The sequence below is a fragment of the Lonchura striata genome, chromosome Z (assembly GCF_050655825.1).
Source record: "Lonchura striata isolate lonStrDom1 chromosome Z, ASM5065582v1, whole genome shotgun sequence".
Taxonomy (NCBI): Eukaryota; Metazoa; Chordata; class Aves; order Passeriformes; family Estrildidae; genus Lonchura; species Lonchura striata.
This window is the reverse complement of record NC_140740.1, coordinates 23,715,361-23,733,305: the sequence shown is the minus strand read 5'-3', so window position 1 is coordinate 23,733,305 and position 17,945 is coordinate 23,715,361. Positions and strand designations below refer to the sequence as shown.

At 49.9% G+C, this 17,945-nt stretch overlaps 1 protein-coding gene across 1 annotated transcript; it reads right to left on the bottom strand.

The window, feature by feature from the left end:
- Positions 1–3,581: 3,581 nt before the first annotated feature.
- LOC146763713 (uncharacterized) lies at positions 3,582–6,254 on the bottom strand. Its single transcript, XM_085567507.1, has 3 exons — positions 5,285–6,254; positions 4,961–5,142; positions 3,582–4,813 (listed from the first exon to the last, which is right to left on the bottom strand). Exons 1-3 carry the CDS (start codon positions 6,252–6,254, stop codon positions 4,619–4,621), a joined length of 1,347 nt encoding a protein of 448 aa, XP_085423633.1. The 3' UTR covers positions 3,582–4,618.
- Positions 6,255–17,945: the final 11,691 nt, after the last annotated feature.

Below are 17,945 nucleotides of genomic sequence, written 5' to 3'. Positions count from 1 at the left end.
TTGTGGAAGGCCAGCAGCTGTCCTTTGTCAGCAGCACAAGGTGTGAGGTCCCCTCGAAGGCCATCCCTGCACAAGGACAGCCTGGCCTTCTCCAGGACCCAGAACACCTTTCAGGCTTTCGGGCTGGCCTTGTCCCTCCCTCTGGAGAAGCAGGTTGCTGTTGGAATTCTCATATCCACCTTTTCTGGCTGGATTGCTGTGTTTTACCACAGACAGCCCTGGAGACAACAGTACAGACGGGCTCCAGCTGCAATAAAAGGGGACTCGGTTCCAGATTTTCCCTTGGACCAGCGTGCAGCAAACACACCTGGGCCTCGTTCAGGTCTGTGTGGGCTGGTAGTCAGCTTCTGCTGGGAATTTAAAGCTTTTACCCTACTTTCCACTGCAAATAATGGAGCAAACCCAGCTGCACCAAAGCCCAAATTTCACACTTACAATTAGAATTTTCATTTTCCTCTATTCAAGTCTTGAAGAAAACAAACTTTACTTGAGTGAGCTGGAGGCAGTGTCCTCCAAGATCATCCTTGAGTAGCACAATATTCCAGGGGAAGACTGGCAAAGCCAGAGTTTACTGATGCTCAGGAAGCTTTGCAAAACCTTCCACCTGCAGGGCTCTTGCACCCTCCTGAGCTCCTGGAGCCCTCACTCACCTCAGGCACAGTTTGCACAGGAAGGGGATGGTTCCTTTTGTGAGATGTGGGGACAGGAGGAGGGAAGACTTTGCAAACACTGTCACGAGGGCAGGGCTGTTTTCATGTATGGTGCCAAGTGGCAGTAGAGAACCTTTGATTTCATGTCAGGTGCCGAAGGGCAAACATTCTCAGTGAAAAGGAGAGAGTGTCTCCACTCACAGAGCAAGGTAAGTAAAGGGGAAAGTGAAATCTGTATTTCAAGGGAGGTGCTCAGTTTTTAACAAAGTATTTTTGCAGATGTGCCTAGGCAGCGGTGATTGAGAGCATTTTATCAGACTCACAGAGTATCCCCACATCTGCTTTGCCACATTTGCTCTCTTTTTTCATTGTGAATGATTTCTGTTGCCAGGGTGGCTCCTGCTTGGAGTTCTACTCTCAGTGGAATCCTGGAGTTTCCTCAGCAGTCCTTTGCAGTGAGTTCTGAGCCAACATGTGGCTCTGCTGCCATCCCAAATCTGTGCTTCCCTTGCCCAGCCTGAGTGCAAGTCCTGGGCACGGCCAGAGATTTTCATGGCCAAAATCCTCCAGCATTTCCATCTGCTCATGGCTTTGGGCAGCACAAATCACAAAACACCCGGTGCAGCTGACAAATGGCATTTCCTGCAGATTGCTACAGCTGCACTACTGATCGACAAATGCACGAGAATCAATTTCAGTTGGAAAATGTAATTTATTACAAATTGCTACACCCACGCTGAGAATACAGAACTATACAAGTATTAATTTATGTTAAAAAAGGAACTTATTACATTAGTAAAACAATGCTATGTAAAAATATACAAATACCAACTTCAGTTAGCAAGCCTTAATTTATTGCCAACCTCTACAACAATTTACTGTACACAAAGATCAATTAGTTGTTTCACAACTTAATTAATTACATATTACTACGAGTGTAAAACCCATCTAGGAATACAAAAATGTGTTTGTCTTCCGTCTTGAAGTTTGTTCTTCTGTAGTAGGTTTTACATATTCCTTGTTACAAGTTTGTAAGGGTGCATTCCATGTACCACATTTGGCTTTGTTGTTTACCCCAAAATGTTTCCACAAATGGATGTCAATCCACCTGTCAATCTCCTTGTATCTCCTTTGTTCTCTGCTGGAGTGTTCCCTGTCCTTCCTCCCTTCCTCGAAACAAGATTGGGGTGCAAGGTTTGCTCCTTCCCCTTGGTGGCTTCTATTGGATAGTCCTTACCCTGCAGCCCTCCCCTGATGCCTTCCTATTGGTAAAAGGTTGTGTCCTTCCTTAAATCCTGCTCGCCTTAAAAGCAGCTTTTTGCCCTCAGTTATTGTCATTTGTCCCTGAATCCTCTGGGGAATAAAACTCCCTAGAATTCAAACAAGTGACTCCTCTTTATTCCTTTGCCTCGGTTTCTTGCACTGTGCTGCCGCTGTGTTACCCATGCCACAGCTGTCTGCTGCAGGGAGCTGCAAGTCCCCGGCAAGCACCACCACCCAGGAGATCTCAGTGGAGATCTGGGGGTGGCCACCCTCGTGACTGCACACAGGTCTCGAGGAGTGAGCTGGCTGGAGAACATCTTCCCTGTGACCCGCAGCATGTAGATACACTAAAATATCAATCTCTCTCTTTAAATAACCCTCTACCAAGAACTCAATAGATAGAATTACATAGCTAAACAACTGCATACATAATGAAAGTAATATATATATATAAAACCACCACAATATACAGAAATAAATATGGATTTTTAGATATATATGTACACATTTATTACATACATGTGCATATAAATACATATATAAATATAAAAACAAACACATAGAAATAAACCTATACAAATAGCAACACACATATGGAAATATCCAGGTAATTATCTGTGTTCATGTACAAGTCCAGACATCTTTAAGCAGAACTACAAAGCAGAAGGATCCCAGCTGCCCCATCTCCAAAGCTTCTCCCTCGGTCTCTTCCTCCTGTGCAGAGCAGCTCTGCTGGACAGGGACGGCAGAAGGCACAGCTGGCAAGCAAAGGGAACACTGAGTCAGTACAGGGACCTTTCCCTTGGCAGCAGCTGCACTTCCATCGGGGAGGAGGAGATCTCAGAGCCTCCCCAGGAGGGCCAGAAGGAAAAAGCAGCCGAGCGGGCCAGGCCGTGGTGAGCGCAGCCGCGGCGGGCCTGTCCCGCAGCCCCGGCAGCCCGGCACAGCCGGCACAGCTCCCGGGCCCTGCCGGCACAGCTGCCTTGCCCAAGGACAGCCCCTGTGCCGGCCGGGGCAGCTGCGCTGAGCAGCCCCAGAGCGGGCAGGGCCCGCTCCTGCCCCGCCGGGCAGTGCCCGCGGCCTCAGCCCCGCCGCCCTCAGCCCCACCCTGCCTCCCCGGGCTGTGGCCTCACCCGGGCTCTCTCCAGGCTGGCAGCAGCAGCTCCCCGGTCCTGCTCCTGCTGCTGGCCGGCAGCTTCTCCCTGCTGGCTCCCGTCCGCCTCCGGCTGTCCTCGAGCTCTTCAGTGCGGCTGTGGCAAAAGCGGAGGCTCTGGAATTGCTTCCAAGGCCCGGCAGAGCTGCAGTCCCGGAGCCCTCTGTGCTCCCTGCCGGCCCCTCCATCCCCTCAGCCCCGCCATGCTCCGGGCAAAGCCCCAGCCCCCTTCAGTTTCTTCAGCCCTCACAGTCCTCTCGCCCCCTCAGGCCCTTCTGACCCTTCCCGTCCCCCTCGACCCGCCACGCCCTCGGCCTGTGCCACTTCCCTGTCCCCTCAGTGCCACCATGGCCCCCGGCTGCCCCACACCCTCAGCCCCAGCAGCACCTCAGGGTCACCGTCCCTTCAGCGCCACCGGCCCTCGGCCCCTCGCTCTCACCGTCCTTCAGCAGCTCCTCAGGGGACAGTGCCTGGGGCCAGCGGCAGCTCCCAGCGCTCCAGGGACACCCGGGCTGGAACTGCTGCTCCGCCCGGCCCGGCCCCAGCTCGGACCAGCACAGGGAGAGGGGACACAGGGGGCACAGGGGAAAAGCAAGAGGTTAGGGAGGAAGCAGAGCAGGGGAGGAAGTTACAAAGAGGCCTATACCTATACAGATACCAATCTATGTAACTAAACTCCCATATATCAAAATAAAGATGCCTTTCTATAAATGTAATTATATTGCATCTATAAATGCGACTATACACATGTATAAATGCAACTATGGACATCTATAACTATAACTGCCTATCAAAAAATATAAATATATACACCTAAAATTAAAAATAAATTAACTATACAGACCTCTAACCATCTACCTGGATAAATATAACTATATAAACCTATACATACAACTACATAACTATACACATCTATTAATATTACGAGAGACAGAGGAATTCTACCTGCCCGATGGTCACAGGCTCTCCCTCTGTCTCTTCCAGCCACACAGGGCAAACCTCCTGGGGAAGTCAATCACACTGGATCTGGGAAGCAAAGGAAACACGGAGTCAATATTGGCCTTTGCCCAAGTATCCCCTGAGCACCAATTGTCCGTCCATGAGGGCCTTTAAAAGATGGCCTGAAAGGCAGACTCTCACTTGGCAATTTGAAGCCTGCTCTTTAAAAAACAGGGATCCTTCCAAGTGTTCAAAACTGCACAGCATAAAGTATTTAAGTATCCTGATGAAGTTTCAGCACTCACAGTGCAAATGGCACCCACGAGAGCTTGAAACAGAGACAGTGCCAGTGACAGAGACACCACAGCCCTCACTGAAATGGCTGAAGGCTGCTGGGGGCTGAGTTATGAACCAAACTGGGACACCCAGCTTGGTGACACAACTCCCACAAGGTCAGGTTTATTCCCTGCTCCCCTGCCACAGCAGAGGACTCTGTCAGAGCCTCTGCAGAAGCGTGGAGGGCAGGGCTCAGGCACGTTGTGCCTGTGCAGGGTTTGAACTAAAGGCACCGGGAAGCACCAACCCTGCAGACAAGAACTCAACTCTTCTCATCTCACCTTCCTGCCAGAGGCAGGCTCAGAGCAGCCGTCTCACACCTCTCTAAACCAATGGGGGCTCTGTCCTTACCAGGCTCCTCGGGCTCTGGAGAACTGTTCCCGCAGCTCTCGGTGCCAGATGGAGTTTCTTCTGCTGCAGCTCTCTGCACAGGCTCCCCTCCTGAAGACTCAGGAGCAACATTAATACTCGCCTTGAAAGAACAGTAGAAAAAAAGAAAATTAGAGATCATTCAGTATTTTGTTGGAATCACATCAAGGTACAATTACTCCACTTCTCCATGTAACAATGTTCAAAATCTCTCAGCCCAGCATCTTCCATTCCTCTCCAATGGGATTACCTGAGCAGAGGGAGGCCTTTCAGACACGGACCTCCTGATCTCCCGAATCATTTGCTCTATGGCAAAGCCCAGATCCACTGGTGGCAATTGTTCTTCCCCAGGTGCCTTCTGTGCTGAGCTGGAGGCTGTTGATGCTGCAGCACTGCCAGGTGGAGCACTGCGGGCTGAAGTGCCCGAGGCAGCTGCAAGAATCCAAACACATTGGTCAAGCTTCTCGATAGGCTTGACGATTTTGGGGCAAGAATGACAGAGCCTTGTGGAAAAATAGTTCAGTCACTTTTCATGACCTTTTGGGAAAGCAAAGAGCTACAGCTCTTTTCCTACCTCGTGGGACGGAGGCTGGGGGCTGCTGCTCCCTGTGGAGAGGCTGGAAGCTGCCCGGCTGCATCCTGAGCAGCTCCCGGTCGACCGGAGGCAGCTGCTCTCCGTACAGGTCCTGGAAGCGGCTGCGGGGCCGCGCCTCCCCGAGCGGCAGCAGCGGCTCCCCGCAGAAACCGAGCAAGTCGCAGGGCGCGATCCGGAGCACCTCCTGCTCGGCGGGCGGCGGCCGCTGCCCATAGAGCTCCTGGAAGCGGCTCGGCCCCTCCCGCCGGGCCGGCACCGGCCGGTCCCGGTGCAGCAGGTGGAAGCCGCAGGGCGGGCGCCGGGCGAGCAGCGGCCGCTCCCCGGGCGGCTGCTGGAAGCGGCCGGGCCGGGGGCTGCGCAGCTCCCGCCCGTCCGGCAGCGTCCGCTCCCGGTGCAGCAGGAGGAAGCCGCTGGGCGGGCGCCCGGGCGGCAGCGGCGGCCGCTCCGTGGGCAGCGGCTGGAAGCGAGCGCGCCCGCCCCGCCCGTCCGGCAGCGGCCGCGCCCCGGGGAGCTGCTGGGAGCCGCAGGGCGGGCGCCGGCGGCCCTCCCGCCCCGCCGCCGGCCGCTGCCTGGTGGCCGCGCTCCGGCGCCGGATGCGGAGCAGGAGGTCGGGGCGGTCGCGGCGGAAGCAGGGGTTGCTGTAGTGGAGCCAGGCGCCGGCATCGCCCGGCGCGGCTGAGCCAGCCCGGCCCGGCACGCTGCGGAAGCCGTAGCGGTGGAGCTGGCGCACGAAGCTGCGGAACCGCGTGGCTCTGAAGGTGCCCGGGGCCGGCCCCTGGGCGTCGCCCGGGCTGAGCAGCTCCCGCTCGAAGAGGGAGCGGTCGATGAGCAGCCCCTGGGCCCGGCTGTCCCAGCGCACGGAGCGGACGCGGGGGCTGTTCGCCAGGCGCCACAGCTTGGCGGGGAAGGTGCTGGCGCAGAGCCCGGCGGGCAGCGGCAGCTCCGCCATGGCACCGATCGCCGAGTGCCGCCGCAACGGCCGCAGCGCAACGGCCGCGGCTGCGCCGGCGGCGCGCGGCCTGAGGGGGGCGCTGCGCTCGGGCCCCCGGCGCGGGCCGGGCTCGGCGGGGACGAGCGCGGCAGAGCCGGGGCCGCGGGCACAGCGCGGGCGGGGCGGCTCCGGGGCTGGCCGGGCTCGGCTCGGCACGGCACGGCACGGCTGGGCAGGGCAGGGGAAGCCCCTGGCGAGGGCGCTGGGAGCGGCGGCGGGCTCTGTCCCCACGCTGCATCCCGCGCCTGGGTCACCATCGGCTACAAAGAGAGAGGACATTGCTCTGTCTTGGCTGGGGAAAGGATGAAAAGGGGGGATTGGAAAACATTCCTTTGGCCTCCTTTTCAGCAGACTAGCTGGTTTTGTCTCACCGTGTCTGCCTGTCTTTGGCAGAATTGGCATATCACTGGTGGAGTCAGCAACAGCAGCAAGAAGGGCCAGAAATTTTGTCTGCATTGTCTTCAAAGCTGTAGTGCAGCCCCATGGATGGATGTTGCTTTATGCAAGGGATTTTTGGCCTAGAGTTGTAGCAAACTCGTGCTTATGTCTTCCCAAACCACATTGCAGTTTTCTTTCCTCAGGAATCGCCTCTTTTTCTTCCCCCCATCGGGGGAGAGTTCCAATGCAAATGTCTCCTGCAGCCAACTCTTGTCGCTGTAGACTGACAAAGGAGGTCTTGCAATGGAGAGAGACTCCCTAGAGCTGCTTGTGGAGAGCTGGAGGGGGAAGCTTTGTCCTTTAGTCTTCAAGTCTTGTTGTGGAGCTGCTTGTGCTCTGGCACACCAACGATGCCTATCCAAGCCTTGCAGGTTCATTCCCGAGCTTCCTGACACACCACAGAGACTTTGTGGTTGTCGTGTTGGGGCACAAATTTTAGTCTGTGTACTTTTTGAAATGCTTAATTTTAGTTTTTTTTTTAATTTTCTGCAGAAATGTTGTCATAATTTGTTGCTTCCAGAGAATCTTTTCCTACTTTTTGGGGAACTTCCCTTTGCTGTCGTCCCAGATCAGGCCAATTCCTAGGGTTCCTTCCCAAACTGAGGAACAGCCCATGGCCTCCACTCTCCAGCTGGAACAGAAGGAAGCACAGAGAGTTTGCTGTTGTGGGAGAGGAGCTTCTCCTTCCTGCCTGCTTTCCCTTTGGGACAGGTTGGTGTGTGTTCATTTGATAAAGGGGGGTTTAAACTCTGAAGGAGTTGTGTTTCAAACTGCTCCATCCTCAAGCACTTCTGTGGCTATCCTTGGACAAAGACCTCTTGGTGGGAGCTCCCAGTGGCAGGTTAAAGAAGGAGGTTGACGTTTCAGGGTTGTGACTGCTGAAAGTAGTTGGTTTCTGGAGGTGTCCAGAGGTGGGAGTGGCTCCTTTTCTCACCTGCCTGCAGAAAAGAAAGTTGCACAGTGGGAATTTCATTTGTTGAGGTGGCCATCAGGGGCCATCCAGGTATTTTCCAAGAGATAGGCTGGCAGGGAGGCCAGTCTTGTGCTAAACTGGCTGTGTGTTTGTTTTGATGGTGGGGAGGATCAGAGATGCAGACACAGACACCAGCTGAAGGAATAGTGTCATTTACTGTAATGCAAAAGTGCAAAAAGGAATAAAAGGATAAGCTAAGCAATGCACCTCCGCATTATTACAAAGGGTTGCCTCTAGTGATTAAGAAAGATACATCACCAGATACCCCAATCCTTTCCCCTTCATCCAGAGCTGCACATCAGCTGGGGGAAGCTGTTCCAGCCAAGCCCTGGAAAGCCACGGCTGGGAACTGGGAAATCCCACAGTGCCTCCACCTTTGCCGGCCAAGAGGCTTCCGACTGCACTGTGAGAGTAGCCCAGCTTTGAAAGTGCTGGACAAGCAGTGTGACAGAGCTCCTGCTGAGGGGACATCTGATTTCATTCACTTTTAGTTTTCTCCCCAAGCCTGTCCAGGGCTCAAGGAGGAACCAAGGCCAGATTGGCCTTATTTGGTTTCCTAATGCCAGAAGGTGAAGCCGTGTTTCACCAATGAATGGATGCATCGATCCTTTTCATAGCAACACTTGCTTAAGGAGCAGATACATAGAACGCTTGGCTGGAAAGATCAGATGATCAGCTTTGGCTCAGGTCCTGTTGTTGAGGCTTCAGTCAGGGCCTGTTGTTCAGCCCTCAGTCCTTCAGTATTTTGTGGTGCAATCAGTGCTGTGCAGAGCTGGAAACAAACAAGTCTGTCTTTGGGACATTTGAGACAGGGAAGAGGATTAGCCCTGCAAGGCCGGGCTAGGGCCAAGAGCAGAAGGCCAGCACCCTGCATTTGCCCACAGGGAGCTGTCCAGAGCAAGAAGCCACTCCTGCCCAGGGGCTGAGGTGCCCGAAGCTGCCTCCCCGCTGTGCAGCTCTGCAGAGCCCACGGAGCGCAGGGCCCTGGGCAGCCAGGGCAGCCCGGCTGCCTTGGGGCACAAGGAGTGTCCCAGAGAGAAGCTGCTGCCCTTTGCTTTGGAAATGTTGCTCAGAGTCTTGTCATTAATCCACAGGCTCTGACATGTTTTCCTTTCCTCTCACAAATTCAACACAGCTTTTTGAGAAAATTGACTGATGTAGCTTCTGCTGGTGATGGTGCTTTTGTCTGCAGGTGAGAGCTGGTGATTTGAACCAAGGACAGAGTCCACTGTTAACACCCCAGTATTGCCAAGTCAAGAAAATCATTCCCAATTGGGCTATTGCTGCTGAGCAATTTTCCTTGGTTTTGGATATCTACGACCTTAAGAAACTCAACAGAGGATACCAGCAGTAGCATGATGCCAAGTTTTTCCACCTCTTTTCTGTGTCTTTGGTGCTTTTAGGAGTTCCTCAGTGCCCAGCAGGAATGAAAGGACCTGTGATAATGTGATTTGAGAGCTCTGATTTGTGCCCTCCAGTAGGATTCCAGCAGTAGCATGATGCCAAGTTTTTCCACTTCTTTTCTGTGTCTTTGGTGCTTTTAGGAGTTCCTCAGTGCCCAGCGGTAATGAAAGGACCTGTGATAATGTGATTTGAGAGCTCTGAGTTGTACCCTGCCACATGAGTGTTCATGGCAAGCTGGACACCCCACTTGTGGGTCTGTCGAGTTAAATTCATCCCAATTCTGTGCAAACAGCAGCCCCGAGATGCTGAGAAGAGCAAGGACAGTGGGTGGGTGTGCATGCACAGATACAGGGCTGACTGCTGTGTGGGCAGAAGGCTTTGGACAGCAGAACATCTTCACTCTTCCAAGCTGGAGCAATATATCAAATCTATATGAAATGAAAATATTTATCAAAATATATTAAAATATATTTATAATATTATGTGATATGTGATACATATATAATATAATATTATGTGATACACAATATTTATATATATTATGTATCACACAATACATATGAATTTACATATGAATTTATCATATATGTCATAGATGTAATTTCTCATCTATATACTACATATTTTATATTTTAGTATAGATACTATAATAAATAGAATATATAAAATAGCCTCTTGATCTTTTTCTAAGCTGCTGCCTGTGGGTCATATCGACCATCTCCTAGTGTTACTGCATTTGTGTATTCTGGTACTACTTATTATAGTATTCATTTCCCTGGGAGATCCTTCGCTTCCATCATTTCAGTGCTTGTCAGAACTCGTTGCTTCCCAGTTCTCCAGCCTCCTGGATTTTGGGGCTGTTGCTCGTTTTCCACACGGGCCCCGGGCCCCCAGGCGCCGGCTGGCAGCCGCCCGTGGGTGGCCGGTGGCGAGCAGCGCACGCCGCTGCCCCTGGGTCTCTGCCGAGATTTCCAGGTAGCAGTGAGTTCGCTGTGACGCGGGCAGTGCTGCTCTGAGAGCGCTACTAGGACCCGAGACAAAGAGACAAAGAGAGGACACCTGTATGCAGTTCGCAGAAAGTTGTATTGCTTGAACCCCGAAGGGACAAGTGACACCGGGCAGGTTTCTGGTTACAGTTTTCATAGGGGGTGTAGGTAAAAAGGTGAAGCCAATAGGGACAGTCTCCAGCCTGAATACATTACGGGTCAAATCCAATGGGAATAACTCAAGGAGGGGTGAAAGCTCCAGGGATTACAGAAAGAAAACTTTCTAACTTCAGACTCACAAAGCCTTTCACCTTTTTCGCAGCTGCGCGCTACCGCATGGGGCATTCAGCACTTGAGTCCGTGGCCCTTCCTTCATCCCCAGCCTGCAGCAGTCACAGTCACTGTCGCCTCCCCCTTGCTGCAACTCATTTGCCAAAGTGCTGCCAAAGGCAGCAGAGCTGGCTCAGGATCCCTGTTGGCTCCTGGTCTCCAGGACGAGCTTCAGAGGGACACTTGGCACGCTGCCTAAAGAGCTGTCCCTGGGATGGGGGTGGATTTGTCCTTCCCGGGTGGCTCCTGCTTGGAGTTCTACTCTCAGTGGATTCCCAAAGTGTTCTCAGCAGGCCTTTGCAGCGAGTTCTGAGCCAGCGCGTGGCTCTGCTGCCATCCCAAATCTGTACTTCCCTTGCCCAGCCTGAGTGCAAGTGAGGCATGTGCTGGACATGGCTGGAGATTTTCATGGACAAAATCCTCCAGCATTTGCATCTGCTCATGGCTTTGGGTAGCACAAACCTATACTTCTTTCAGCTGAACCATTGCATTTATTGCAGATAGTTACACCCACACTAGTAATGTACAAATACGCAAAAACCCCTTAAGTTTAAAAATGAAATTTGTTTTAAATTGCTACACTTGTGCCGCCGATGTATAAACATGCAAATATAAATTTAAGTTAAAAATCTAATCTATTGTGAGAATCATGCTTTGTAAATATACACAAATATCAGCTTCAGTTAAAAAATGAATTTTTTGCAACTGCCTACAACTCAATATACACAAATATGAATTGAAGTTGGACAATTTAATTTTTTACATATTACTACAAGTATATGGCCCATGTACGAATACAGAAATATCAATGTCCCTCTCAAAAGACTCTCAGATGCAGAACTAAATTAACAGAGTTTTAGAACTATGCAACTCCATATATTTTTCAATAGAAGTAAATACATAAGAATATACAGATGTAAATATGTACTATGGATTTCATTACATGTATGACATATATAATACACACATAAGAAACCTATCTATAAATATACAAATATCAATGGGCCAATAAAACAATCCATACAACCCCAGCAATAGAACTACACAGCTACACAATTGTACAAGTATGTAAATATAACTACAGATGTAAACAGATCAAAATACATACATCAATATAACAATATACATACATAGACACCCATACAAATATCAGTCTACGTATGTCAATATCCCTATACTTGTAACTATCAAAGTGTAACTCTACAAATCCATAAAGAGAACTAGATCAGGAGGGACTGCAGCTGCCGATGCTCCCAGGCTCTCCTTCGGTCTCTTCCTCCCGTGCAGAGCAGCTCTCCTGGACAGGGACGGCAGAAGGCACAGCTGGCAAGAAAAGGGAACCATGAGTCAGTACGGGGACCTTTCCCTTGGCAGCAGCTGCACTTCCATCAGGGAAGAGAAGATCTCAGAGCCTCCCCAGGAGGGTGAGAAGGAAAAAGCAGCTGAGCAGGCCAAGCTGTGGTGAGCTGTTCACTCCTTTCAGGCATCCCAGTTACTCTGAGGGTACTCCAACATGTCACGTTATTGAACCACCTCTGCACTACCAAGACTGTGGCCCCCAAATCAATCAGTATTTATATCTCCAGCTGCTTGCACCAATGGCAGGGAGCATTCTCTAACGGTGCTGGGGCACAAAGTTACCTTCCAGAGGTCATCTGACAGAGCCTGTTTCTTCCTCTGTTTCTGGTCTTTCTCCTTATCTTTCACTTGGAATTTTTACAGGATTTATTTTTATTTTGTCTTGATCAGTGCTAAAATGCATGTTTCTCTTCCCAGTTTCAGTTTGTTTAGTGATCCTGTCAAGCGTTTTCTCAGAAGATTTTGTAATGGAATTGAGTGTTAATTTCAGCAATTTTGGTGATTTTCTGTGTGATTTACCCAAATCTCCTGTTAGTTAGGGCACCACTTAGGAAGGTACAAAGAGAAAAAGGTTGTCTCTGTAAGTCTGTTCAGTAGTGATTCCACTATTCATGAATCAAAGAGAGTGATTAGCTGAATTTTAGATGTACTCCTAACCTGAAAGTGCAACAGGCAACTTGGGGAGAAATTAAAGCCAGCCTCTTCTCCTACCAGCCTGTATTCAAATGTAAAGTCAATAGAGCAGGGTGAGAATGTTAGTGCTCAGCTCCTAAAGTGCCTTATTAAGGTGTTCTTAACGTAATGGAGATAAAATCTGGGTTTCCATTCCTAATCTCCAGACATTCATTGTCAGTTTCATTGACTCTGAAAACAGCAGAGATGTGCACATCATGCCTTATCAATGTATCTGGGAATGTTTTAGGTTCAGGTTCTCTGAGGCTTTAGATTTTTAGTTCTCTAGACAATACTTCCAGGAGTCTAAAGAACTTTCAGAAATTAAACTTTTCTCCTTTTTTCCTCATTCTTTGCACTTGTGCACCAGAGATCTTCAGTGAATATATTCCACTCTAATAAACCTCCAAGCTGAATCTCTCAGATGTATTTACAGTGGTTGCCCATGTGTCTCTTCTGCCCAGTGCAATTTAAAAATCTTCATTCCTCATTATTTCTGCTGTTCTTTTTCTGTTTTAGCTTATAAATACATGCCCATGCATCGGAAATGTTGGGGTTTTTTTTCATACATCACTTCCTGTCAAGTAGTTTATTTTTATCCTGTCCTGATGTTTCCCTAGTTTCATATGTTTTATTCTAACTACACTCGTGTACTTTTGAATGTGAAGTTTTATCATGCAATGCTCTCATTCACCTGCTTTCATGAAATCCTTCATTAACGTTAGCAAAGGTACCTGTCTGGTTCCCTTCTGCTTTGTAGAAGATTTGGGAAACTCAAGTCATGCTGAAGATACCTTGATGAACAGATTAGTGGGATTATGGGCCATACTGGCCTGCGACAGCAAGGTCCTGTACATGAAGGCAGAAGTGCAGAAGGTCCTGTCAGTCCTGTTTCTGTGTATTTCTGGAAACCAGGGAATCTCTCTTGGTCCTGTGAGGCACTGAGTTTGCAAAGCAATGGTTCTGTTGCTGTTGTTGCTTTCCCTTTGGGCTGTATCAGTATTTGAAGGCAGTCAAGCCTCTCTCCAGATGGGCAACTCTGATCATTGCAGTGAAGCAATGGAGGAGTTCAGGAGGTGGTGATGACCATTTCAGGATGGCTCGCTCCAGTTCAAGCCCTGAGTGGGACTCAGAATAAAAACTCTTTCAAACCTCAACTCCATTGGAAGGTTCCCTTCCTTGTCACCCTGTGAATAAGCTCAACATTAACTTTTGGAATTATCCATTGTTTTTACAAGATGGAAAGTCCCATTTGTGGTGGTTTTGGCACGGTTAGGAATTGGGGAAGGGTCTCCTTCTGATGCCAAAATTATTTTTGCTTTTATATTTTCTTCATAGATATTCATGGCTCTGTAGACTATTGTTGTATAGCTATCTAGTTCCTAGGTAACTTCAGTACTTTTCCTCCCCTGATAGGCAGAAAGACAAAACACCTTCCATTGGCTCCTATCCTATCTTGCCTCCTTGGGGAACCAAAGTTCAAACAGGTTTTCAAGACATTGAGAACTGCACTTCACTACACTTTCCCATAAACTACCTGTAGCCAGAACAGCTAGTACAGCTAGTCACAAAGAAAGAGGGGCCCCAGAAGAGGTGGAAACAAAGTGGGGGAATTTCCCCTTTACTTGGCTTCTAATTGGGAATTCTTGTCAAGTATGCTAACTTCCCAAACTTGTAAAACCACATTGACTGGCCCTATGGGGGGTGGGCATTTTTCTGTATCTGTTCCTGGAGGCTTCCAGTTAAAGACCAGATTTGATCTTACCTGCTATACTTAAATTGCCTGGAAAGTGTGTTGTTTCATTTCTCAGTCTTTAAGGCATCACTCCCTCCACACTGCAGTGCCTTTGGAATACAGCCACTGGCTGTTGTTTGCACAGCTGTGGTACTTCTACCTGAGGCAGAAAGTGCAATTGCATTTCCAGCCAAAATCCATGAGGAATGCGGCAGCCAGAGCATCCTGTGCAGATACAGACCTGCAGCTGTGACTCAAGGGGGTTTTGGCTGCTGCCCAGCCCAGTGGGCGCAGTGTCTCCTGTGTGACTGCCCCCTTCCCTGCTGCCCATGGATAGTCGTGCAGGGCTCTGCAAGGGGTATGGAACAGGGAGGGAATGTCTGCCGGAAAGAGTGAGTGGAAAATGTTGGGAAAATGTTTGAAAGTAAGCAATTGAGAATTCCTTATGCTTTAACAGACAGCTCTGGGTCCTGTATTTCCTCATACAAATGATTGATGTGTGCAAGTGGGTATCTTAGTCTTGAGATTTAGAGTGGGCCTGCTGAGAAGATAGCTGCAATGTCGTTAAGGGGAAGAAATTGGTTTTAGGGGGCTCTTGACCATCAAAGGATAATCTGAAGCATGGGATGTTCCCAAAATTACTTTGAAAGAGACCTCTATTCTAATGCAAATAATTTTGTGGGAATGATTTAAATGTGTAAAACTATTTTAGGAATGCTTAGCCTATGCCTTTGAGCAAAGTAGTGAACATGGATACAAAACTAGTAGGTGCCAAAATAAAGTAATTCCCCCTTTCTGTCCTTGTTAAAAAGGAACCTGGAAACAAGAATCAACCACTGTCTTTTCCAAACAGCAACGTAGTATTGCACATTCATCTCCATGCCCTTACTGCCTCCTTTCAGCCACCTTGTGGGCAAGGAGTTCTGGCTGCTGATGGAGTACATGGACAGAGGCACTCGGAGAGCTGTGACTAATGAAACTCACAGATCTGAAGATGACATTGCAGCTGCCAGTCTGGACCTTAGGGATCCCATCTGTGCTTCCGAGGACTTGGGTAGGATTGTCTGGGAAACAGGGCTTCAGAACAGGAGCGATTCCATGTGCTGGACTTTGTTTCTGTATTGCTGGAATGCTATGAGGAAGCAAGAGCATTTCAAGTGAATTGCGTGGCAGGGTGCCTGCACTCACTGTGCTCTGTTCTTGTACTCTTACTTCCTGCTGTTGTATCCTGGCTCTGTTTCTTGCATTTGTATTTACTGTTCCCCACCTTGCTTCTCGAAGCGTTTGCCTGGAGGCTGCCTGCACCCCATTCCTTGCCTGTAAAGCAATCCTGCTGGTGGCAGGATTTGAAACTAACAGCAAAGGAATAAGAGACTCATTTCTGACAGTCCTCAACTGAAAAGGACAATAGGGCAAATGCAAAATACTGTTTGCTCCAGAAGAGTAATGTGACACCCTCCTGTTAGTGTTTTCTCTCTCAGTTCCTGTGAGGACTGGATATCCTTCACTCAAGCTAAGTAATCCACAGGGATGTCAAAAGCTGGTACATCCTTCTCATAACCAACACCTCTTTGAAGCTGGGTCAGTATATTCTCAATCTGGCCCAGCATTCCAGGCATGTGGTCCATGGGGCTGCTTTTGAGTAACTGCCAGTTCCTGCAAAGTGGTGCTGGTGGCAGTGCAGGGACCCCTACTTGTTGCGGTGTGGTTTGATTTAGTCAGTTGGTTTTATTAATGTTAGTTATCATTTATGTTCCCCGGTTTGTCCCCTCATGGTTGGTTTGATCCAAGTTGTTTGGCCCAAAAGTTCCCACCACTTGGGTCCCCAGTTATCTGTCAATCTTCTCACCTCTCCCTGCTTTCTCCTTTTTTGGTTGCATCAATCAGAGTTTGTTCATACTCTTTTGGTTGTGAATCCTGCAACCATCCTGAGTTTCTTCAAGAAAGTTCTGTATCAATCACCCCAGGTCAGTTTTTCTATTTGTCCCCTGACTTGGTGCCTAACCGTGCTATGTTATCATAGGTTGCTGTAATTGGTTTCATCCCTCTCTGGTTTACCTCCATTGGGCGAGACAGATTTGCACCCATGTCCACCCAGCCCCTATTTGAGTTGCTGTAATCTTTGATTTCTTTGGCATTTGTTCCTGCACCCACTCAGAGAGCACCTTTGTTCTTGCCCCGCCTGGGGAAAATAAAGACTCTTTGGGCTGGCATACAAGTGTCCTTCTCTCATCCCTTCACCTCCTCTCAGCGTGTGGAACTACCAAAGCTGCGTAACCCACGCCGCAGCACTCAGCACCACCAGGCTGGCAGATGCCGTTCCCCTGGGGTGCCTCTCTCGTGGTGGCTACTCGGCCTCACACGGGCAGTGCCAGCCGGCTCATCCCACCTGCCCGAGGTCGTGGCAGGGAGCCGCCGCACCTACTGTGAGCTGAGGGCAGAGTTGCAATGCACACAGAGCTGTCACAAGGAACAAGCAGTCCACACGGGCATTATTGTGTCTGTATCCCTTCCAGAGGGAGGGAGCTACAACCTAAAGCTTCCAGGGAATCAAATCCACTGCTGGGGACAGTGTAAAAAACTGGTTTGTTTCATTTAGAATGTGGAATTCTTTTGATTGGTTTCCTAATTGCACAGAATTTTTTTATTCTCCTCAGCTGATTTTGGCCTCTTTGCTCAGCTCACCCCTGAGCAGAGTAGATGGAGCTCAGTGGCCGGCACTTGTGGGTGGATGCCGCCTGAAGTGCTGACAGGTCAACCCTAGGGCCCCAAAGTGGACATGGATCAGGAAGTTCCTTACTGGAATGAAACTCCTGTCTCAGTAAGGTGCAAATACTCCCTGATCCTGCTGTCTTTCTCTCCTGTCCCATGTCCTGTGTGCCATTGGACAAAATCCCATTGCCATTTCCTGGCACCATTTCCACCAAGGTCCCCTTCTAAAAATGTCCCTGCAGCACAGCAGCATCTGCTGTAGCTTTGGTTGCATCAGTAGGGGAACCACAAAAGAGAAGTAGCTTATAGGAAGTAGAAGGAACTTGAGCAGCAAGTAGCACAATGAAGTGGCATGTAGAAGTAGCAAGTAGCCCATAGTTCAGTAACCTGCCATTTTGGCCTTCAGCCATACTTGACATTTCTCCTGTGCTCTGGAGAGATTTGGCTGTGGGCAGGAGGGGCTGTGAGGGGCTCACTGTGAACCTCTGAGGGGCCCTGGCTTGTGCCCCCCACTCCACCCTTAGAGGTTTCTGGCACACAAACAGGGACAGCTGAGAGGGATTTGTCCCAGCCCCGTCTGCTGCCTGGCACACTCAGGCAGAGGAGAACTGGCCCAGGCTGACTGCCAGGTTGTGTGGCAGAGAGGGAACTGCAGGACCCAGCACCACTCAGCTGGCCCTGCTGGGAAGGAAGGTGCCATGCAGCACAGGAGGGGCAGGGCATGGAAAGGCAGACACTGCTCTGTGTGCCTGTGGAAATTAGCACAAGACAGGGACCTATGGGAGTCATTGGAACTTCTTGAAAGGAAGAAACTCCAGGGACAGAAAGCACCATTTCTAGAGCACTGGCAGGGCAAAAACCCCAGCAAGATGGAGAAACCAGAATAAATGGATAAGTGGGATTCTGGGCTGGGTTTGCCTGTGATGGCAAGGTCCTGCACATGACAATTGAGGAGCAGATGGTCCCATTGTTTTCCTTTCTGGGTCTTTCTAGGAACTAGAGGAATCCTGATGGAGTATGTGAGGCACTGAGCTTGGAAG